Source organism: Apium graveolens, chromosome 3, assembly GCF_009905375.1.
Source record: "Apium graveolens cultivar Ventura chromosome 3, ASM990537v1, whole genome shotgun sequence".
NCBI classification, from domain to species: Eukaryota; Viridiplantae; Streptophyta; class Magnoliopsida; order Apiales; family Apiaceae; genus Apium; species Apium graveolens.
In genome coordinates this window covers 178,758,334-178,766,481 of record NC_133649.1, presented here as the reverse complement: position 1 = coordinate 178,766,481, position 8,148 = coordinate 178,758,334, and the positions used below count along the sequence as shown (strand labels likewise).

The window sequence follows — 8,148 nt, the reverse complement described above, 5'->3', positions numbered from 1 at the left end:
CTTGTAAGGCAAGTATTTCTGAACTTTTTTTCAAAATATATTACCAATGTTTTCAAACTATTTCATAACATGTCGCTATTATTCAAAATAACTCATGTTTTATATTACAAGTGCTTGAAACTATTTAACCTCGAACCCTGATTTTCTTGATCTTGAGCCATAAGCCTAATTCTTTGTAAACCGTCCTTTGTTGATCCTCAGACACCAAACCATACAAATATGATACTACTCCCCAAATGTATAACTACCAAACACTGGAAGAGAATTATTTGAAAACACAAAAACTTTTATACTCCAATCATTCTTTATAAAATCAAAGATCCAGACCCTGAAAAATCATTACTGGTTTAATACCTGACCCTTGTACAAACTGAAAACCGTTTCTTATACATACCCTGATATACCCTTGTGATATCCATGAATTTCTTCACATTTTTATTCAAGTGTTTGATCATCATTGATTATGATTTTGTTTTATTGAAGTATATTGCTTGTCATACTGAATTGTTTTAGAATTGGATAGTTTTCTAAATAAGGACCAGATTCGTGGTCAGGACCAGATTCGTGGTCGATTATGGGCCAATGTGTGCCTTGGATCCAGTAATTAGCGCAGTGTTATGTGCTTTTCTCGGGGTTAGTGCGTGACTGATCAGCAGCCTAACCCTTGGTTTTAAAACTTAAAAATGAATATCCAATTCTAATGATTGTTTAATAATAAACTTGATTCTTCTGAATCATTCTATTTGAACATTGCTTAACCTCAGTTATCACTATTATGACTTGCTGAGCTAGTTAGCTCACCCTTGCGAATCTTTTATATATTTTACAGTTGAAAAGAATATGGATGATAGTGAAGTTCCTCAGTCCAAAGTGCGGGCTAAGATTCCAGTTGAGTTGGATCGAGCTAGCAGAAGCTTCATGCGGTAGAGAGATAGTCAGATTGTAAGAATAATTTTATTATCAGTTGTAAGTTAAATTAGTGGGGATTTGGTACGTTGTAATAAAAGTTAAGGTTGTGGCTTGTTTTCATACTTTAACCTGTTGCGATCCGTGGTTTTGCGAAAGCAGGGTCATTGTAAATAATATTTCTTATATAGGTTTATATATTATGTATGTGTTGTGGACCCCAAACTTCTGATCCAGGTTTGGAGGGCGCCACATAAAACCTATTGTATACTTCTAGTGCTAGCTTCTGGTGGCTTGGGCCTCAAAGTGCACAGAAATGACAAGGTCAAATCTCACTCCAAACCTCAAGGTACCAAACTGATTTTTCTGCAGAAACTAATACTCTACTTTCACCAAGGTTCTTACTTAACAAACCCAACCAACAACAACCAAAAACCCAAACCAAACCTTAACTAAGGTGTCCTACTGAACTAACTCCCTTACACTCAATATAAGCTTAGTGGAGATCATCCTTACCTAAGGTGCAACATAGCAAAATAAAAGTTAACACATTACACAAATTACAAATCATCAAGTTTTTGAAAACAACAAGTTATACTTTCTTTATAAATATAAATGATTTAAAATCACATATTAAGGAGCACAAATCTTAATCAATATCTTAACTCAACTGAAATTAAAGCTTACTAACAAAAATCAATCCAAATGTTCAAGAACTTCCGAAAATCAAGAGTGGTTTACATGCATGCATGCCTTTGAATCTTACAAGCCAAAACAACATGATTTCCAAATAATTTTTTCATCATAAATCAACATGCAAGCTTAACATGGATTATAACTAAATGATCATCTAGCATGCAAAAGGGTTTTATCAAGTTTCTACTACAAAATTCATGTTATCATCACAAAGACACACACAAATAATACAAGGCAACAAAACACCATCCATTCGGCTCCTATCAAGTCATGGCCGAATGGATTAGGGTGAAAACAATATTTTCATAAGTGTAACATACTCATGTCTAGCCATTCTCAACCCTATGATACTATAACTCATGGTGAAAGCCTTAGATTCACAAGAATCAAGGATGTTCACTTTGAGTTTAACAAAAACACCACCATGCAAGGTCAAAATATAGGTTTTTCACTCTAAACTTCTTGGATTATGAATGATCAAGATATAGGAAGTAACATTTACTTGAATGGAAGTTAGGTGCTTGAATAAAGAATGAAGAAAAGGGAGGGGGTAGTGCTTCGGCCAAGAGGCCGAAAGGGAGGAGAACCGAGAGGGAGGGAGGAGGAGAAAGGGGAGGGTGACGTGGTGGAGTGGAAATGGAGTGATCATCACACTTGGGTTTGTTTTTATGTCTTTGATTTGACTAAATGTGAATGGATTTAGGAAATGACAAGAGTAACCCTCTAGCGAAAGTTAGGCCATTTTGCATGAAAGGTCAAGGAGGTAATTTGGCTAACAAAATGTGAGTTAGTGGGGTTGGAAATGTCTTCTTTGCCCACTACACCATAAATGACCTATTGCAATGGTTTGATCAAGAATGTTACAAAGTTATGTTACATTAGATATGCTCACAGTAGCCTAATGCAACATAGGACTTCTCATGTTAGCATATGCTGTTGGAATATGTTACCATAGTTTCAAAGTGTTACATACTGTAACATCAAAAACTTATGTTACAATAGGGTATTAATGGACAAAATATTATCATTTTACAAATAATTTAATATATATAATTGCTTGACTTCAAAATTAATCAATTTTTATAATATAATTAAGCAATAATATAAAAATATAACTTCGATCAAATAATTAAATATTATATATTTATTTTTAATTTTAAAGTAATTGCAAATTTAAAATCTATTATAAGCAATTTTTAAAACAAAAGTATAATAAATAATCATTATATTTGATTTTAAAATTAGTTAATTTTGATAAAATGAAATTTATTGTTTAAATTTATAAACTGTACTAAAAAAATGATTTTTTATTAATACAAAAGTTGAATACTATTTATAATTAAAATATTATTAAAAATATAAAACTAAGGTAAAATTTCAATTTTTGGATATTGGTTCAGGCGGGCTAAACTTGACAAGCGGGCTATCTTCTTTTGACAGGGCAGGTTAAAATTTCATCAAATCAAAACACTCTCTCTCAAAACCTACCTACCTTCTCTTATTCTTCTCTGGTCACCTCTCTCTTAACTCTCTCCGGTTCTCATTCTCTCTCACATGTCTTTTAATTAAAGTCGATTTAATTTAGTTAAAAGCTACGTTTTTACAGATCCATGGCAATGGAGACTACTTGAACTAATTTGAGCCTCAAACAAAGCTAGGGATTTATGTTTGAATTTGGGGTTTTTGATTTTTTGTTCTTTTTTTGTTAAACTCTATTTGTTCTTGTACTAATTTGATTTTCTCTCTTTATTCCAGGACTAATTAGGGGGCGAATTAGCTTCGGGGTGGAATCATTTAGTCGTGTTGTTAAGTTTGTTGGATAATCTTATCTCTAATCTGTTTATTCCTCTATTAAGTGGATCCATGTTTTATGACCTGTGAGTTATCTCCCTCTTTTATTTCTCTTTTTTTTGTTATTCATGTGATTATAGTTTTAGTATGTATAATTTTTAATACAATAGTTAAGTGCTTTACTAGTGTAAATTTATGTTGCGATTTCATTATGAAATTGTTAAGTAATTATGGAATGGGATAATACTGAGGATTTTGTTGTTCAAGTGAATGAGATTATGATTGTATTTATTTGTAATTTTCTAATTTATCCTCGATTAATTATTTTGTTTCTAGAATTTATAGTGTATGTATAATTTAGTTGAAAGTAGAGCGATTGTCATCGGATTTTAGTGGTATTGATTTCGATAAAATTGGATAAATCAGCTTCATTTGTATATAGCATCCTATCACTGATTTTGTGAATCAGATTCCTACCGGAAGATTTAGCAATGGTCGCCTTGTCACTGATTTTGCCGGTAATTAATCTAGCTAGCCAGTACCTACTTAGCACAAAAAATTTTGCTTTATTACATATCTACTGCTATATATTGTATCAGTATTTTTTTTTTAATTTGGTGAACTTGTTTGCTTAGCATCTTATGCTGGTGTGAAGGAAAATTTGCCACCATATTTGGATTCTAGGCTTAGCATGGATGAGCTTATGACTGGTGTTAGCTTCGCCTCTGCTGGCTCTAGATTCAACCCTCTCACGGCCAAATTAGACGTTCGTCTCTTCTGACATATCCAAAAATTGTTCATGCATTATGCATACGAGTGTTATTTTTAGAACACGGCTTAATTCGGATTCTGAAATAAATTTGCAGGGTACAATTTCGATGCCAAAACAAATGGAGAATTTCAAAGAGTATAAAACAAAGGTTGAAGCAGTGATTGGGACAGAAAGAACTGAAGCTCTGATAGAGAAGACTGTTTATGTAATCAGCGCAGGTACAAACAATTTTGTTGTCAATTATTATGGTGCCTCTGGTATACGAAGATATAGCTATTCAATTCCTGGCTACTCCCAATTCTTAGTCCAACAAATTCAACAGTTTATAGAGGTCAGTATTTACATAACAATATTATATATATGTGGGTTAATATTAATCAGCATGCATGTCTGCTTTGATAGTTTGCAACTTGCAACTGCAAGTAGCAACAATTCTGCAGGGTTGTACATGGATAATATTGTTATTCTTACATGATAAATGTTACAACGTATGTTCCAACTTTTTCCATGCATACATGATCACTTAATAGTTCTCACTTTTAGGTCGAACATTATTGCATAGAGCTGAATTGAATAACCTATTTGTATCAGAGTCGTGGATACTTACACATGTGGTCGACATGCATCCATGGAACTACAATTTACTACTGATAGAGACAGAGTGTCTAGATCGATGTATTACATATTTATCTTGTTTATATTTATTGTTTATAACTTAATTACGTACAACACAATATATTCGGTGTAAACTTATAGTTGATAATTATGATGTGGTAGAAATAACGTTGGAGCTTTGTAATTGGATATATGTTGTGTGTTTTTATGTACATGTAAATGCTGAAATGATTGCTAGATTGGTAGTTTAATTATAGCAGTAGTTAATCAGATATGGTATCGGTAATGTATATATATATATATATCTTCTTTACTATGTTATCATGTTTTTATTCATTTTGTGAGTTGATTTAGATGGATATAGGGACTGTTGTGGTTTGTTTTTGTGTGTATAATTTAGTTGATATTAGAGTGATGTCAGATTGTGTTGTGGACCTTGCGGCGGTATCTTTTCGGATAATTTATATAAATGGGCTGATTTGCTTGTATTTGTTTTCGTGCTCGCGCGCTTTTTATGTAGATATAGATATTTTAATGATTGTTAGGACAACGGGTTAACTTCTAGTAATTAATCAGAAAGGGTAGTTCAATTGATTTAAATCCGGAACGGTAGTTGCTAATATTGCATATAAAATTATTGTGTAATTTCTTTGTCTAAAGAGGATAAAGGAAATAGTTATGTTACTTAAATTACAAGTTTTGCATTAGCTACTAGTACACAGGATAGTCGACTCAGAGAACTTTTGAGGATGCCATTTTGTGATGAATTATGTGGATTTTTAATTTTTTTGCAGTTTGGAAGGAAGGAAAGGAAAGCAACTGTAGCCCCAACTGTCATTCCTGACCCAGATTACCGGATACCAGTTGTTTTACTTGTTCTGTGTGTTAAATGTATTGGATTTTTTTACCAGTTAAATGGCTAAATAAGAGTTCCTGTGATTCTTTTTACTTCATTATATGATAGCAAATGATGGATAGAGCTAGGCAGTTGTTCTTAATTCTTAATTCGACTTTCAGCTCAAATATATGGCAAACTTAAGTCTACTAAAGTTCAGGCTGACATTCAATATCTCTTTATATTGGTTATTCCAAAAGTTATAGTTTTCATAATAATTTGCTTGATGTTGAAACCTTTTGCAGTCCATAGTTCAGTGTGTTCAGTTGGATGGATCTATGATTATGAAGGCAAGAGATGCTACCATCACAAGATTTACCGAGGATCTAGATTGCGAGCTTGAAAGCAGGAGGGGTTGCACTTAATATCATAGTGGCATCACTATTTTTTACCCATCTTCTTTTGCGTACTCCAAGTGTTTTCGTACTAGATATCAGATGTTTATTTATCGTACGCTAGACTATAGACTATGTACCTATTTTTTGGATTATATGGAGTTGACGGTGAAATATGTGAAAACTAAAGTAGTATTTGGTGGGGATTTGTGAAAACTGATTTGAAGTTTGGTGGTTCAAATTGTTTATTTGTTGACTTGTATGAAAAACAGGTTTATGGCATGTTGAATTTACAAACCATTCATGTCAATTTTTTTTGAAAAATATGTTACATTAGGTACTAAAAATGTTACAAAGAAATTGGTATAATACAAAACATTACTGTTACAATATGCATCAAAGATAACATTAAAGTATGTCTATAGTATCACATTATGTATGTTACCTTTGCAAACAAATGTGGGCCCCACTGGTGGGCCCCATTTTTTTTGAAAATTCTAAGTCTAAAGGTAACATACATATTGAGATACTATAGACATAGATTGATGTTACCTTTGATAGCTATTGTAACACAAATGTGAATGTTACACCAGGGCAAAAGTAATGTTACCTTAGGGGCCAAAGGTAACTCGAAAAAAAGTAACTTAATTTTTATGTTACCTTAGGCCTTTTTTTGGCTGTGGTAACACTTTTTTGGGTCTGTTGTAACATTTTCTTGGTGTTGATGTAGCCATTTATGGTGTAGTGGCCCTTTGGTTGAATGGAAGAGTATTTGCATGCAAGGGTAACTATGTAATTTTCTAATTACTAAACAACTAATTTTCAAAGATTTACTTTTATAAAATAAAATAAAAGTTCAAAAATTATAAAATTAATACCATAAAATAACTTGGATTTTTAGAAACTTTATGTGATCACTTTTGAAATTTGTGAATGAAATAATTTTTAAAAGATAATTTTCCAAGGCATAGAATATTCTTTATAAATAAAAAATAAGGGCAATTAATAAAACTCTTGCTTTGAAAAATTTATAATCTACATAAAGCAATTTATAACGCAGCAAATTCCATTCACACAAACGTACAATCATTAAGTATATTTATACTCGGCTCTAATATTATAAAGAGTTCACAAATAATATTACACAAAATGCCGGTCATAACACGTTGAGTAGTGATTGTATCCCGATGGATAAACTTAACAGCAGTTATCCGTCGGATAGTCAAACTGCCAACCCGACGGATATCCCTTATCTGTCGAGTGTCTCTGCACAGCTTCAAATTTCATCAATTATTACAAGTGCAGAAGACTTAGTGGTAGTGCAATCACTCCTAGGATTGAGGGAAGGGAGTGAAATGAGAGAGAGTCTGGGTTGCTCCCAGAAAAAAGGAGAGGAAAAGAGTGAACAAATACAATCCATTTCCTCAGGATTGGCAAAAATGAGTGTGAGGAGTCCCATCTTAGATGGTGAAGGTGAGGGTGTGAGGGTGGGGAGCCAAGGTTAGACCTTGATGCAACAAAAGAGAGATCAAGAGAGAAATGCAGGTACAGGAGTGATAAGGATGGAAACCATTGCAAGTGAGTCAATGAATGTCAATGATGCAGAAAGAGAAAGGCTATTTCAGCAAGAATATCAAGCTGTTAAAGATTCCATTTCCATGGATGCTGAGACATTTACTCACCCTGTGACAGCTTACCAAACTATAGCTGTACAGGGAAATGAGGAGGCTAAAAGATTGCTGAACTTGGTGTATACTACACAATTTTTACAAAGAGCAAAAGATGCAATCACTGCTATGCCTTCCAACGGCAGTGATTTTGAACTGGATGAAGCTTCTTTTGGGGATGCTGATGGGGATGATGAGGAAGACAACATGGACATAGGGGAGATGCAGTTGTTCCTTCCTGGATGCTTACAAAAGATTGTTCTTACTCACATCTCCAATCAACTCTGTTCAAGCTAATTCATGACACCCAAGAAGCCATTCAGGCATCTTCCAATGCTAGCACCAAGAAGCTACTCACAGCACATCTTGAGGCACTCCAGCTGCATAAAATTCAAGCCCTCCAACACAGTCAGAGTGTGGATGCAATCAAGCAGGAGATTTCTGAAGTCAAGCAAGATGTTATAGAAAGGA

The 8,148-nt window shown here is 33.4% G+C and overlaps 1 protein-coding gene across 4 annotated transcripts; it reads left to right on the top strand.

Annotated features, from left to right (window-relative positions):
- The first annotated feature begins 3,145 nt into the window (after positions 1 to 3,145).
- Positions 3,146 to 6,283, top strand: LOC141710928 (GDSL esterase/lipase At5g45960-like). 4 transcript variants are annotated; one of them, XM_074513420.1, is made up of 5 exons: positions 3,146 to 3,479; positions 3,863 to 3,911; positions 4,049 to 4,159; positions 4,260 to 4,383; positions 5,921 to 6,283. In XM_074513420.1, the coding sequence occupies exons 1-5, from the start codon at positions 3,466 to 3,468 to the stop codon at positions 6,016 to 6,018; spliced, it is 396 nt and encodes a 131-aa protein (XP_074369521.1). In that variant the 5' UTR covers positions 3,146 to 3,465; the 3' UTR covers positions 6,019 to 6,283. The 4 variants fall into 4 exon arrangements, with proteins under 4 accessions (XP_074369521.1, XP_074369518.1, XP_074369519.1 ...); XM_074513417.1 differs by having other exon boundaries at positions 4,260 to 4,496; XM_074513418.1 differs by having other exon boundaries at positions 4,029 to 4,159; positions 4,260 to 4,496; positions 5,575 to 6,283.
- The last annotated feature ends 1,865 nt before the right edge of the window (positions 6,284 to 8,148 follow it).

Coding starts and splice junctions, on each gene's coding strand:
- LOC141710928 (XM_074513417.1), top strand. Junction 3,912..4,048: donor CCTTGTCACTGATTTTGCCG/GTAATTAATCTA, acceptor GCTGGTGTGAAG/GAAAATTTGCCACCATATTT. Junction 4,160..4,259: donor CTCTCACGGCCAAATTAGAC/GTTCGTCTCTTC, acceptor ATAAATTTGCAG/GGTACAATTTCGATGCCAAA.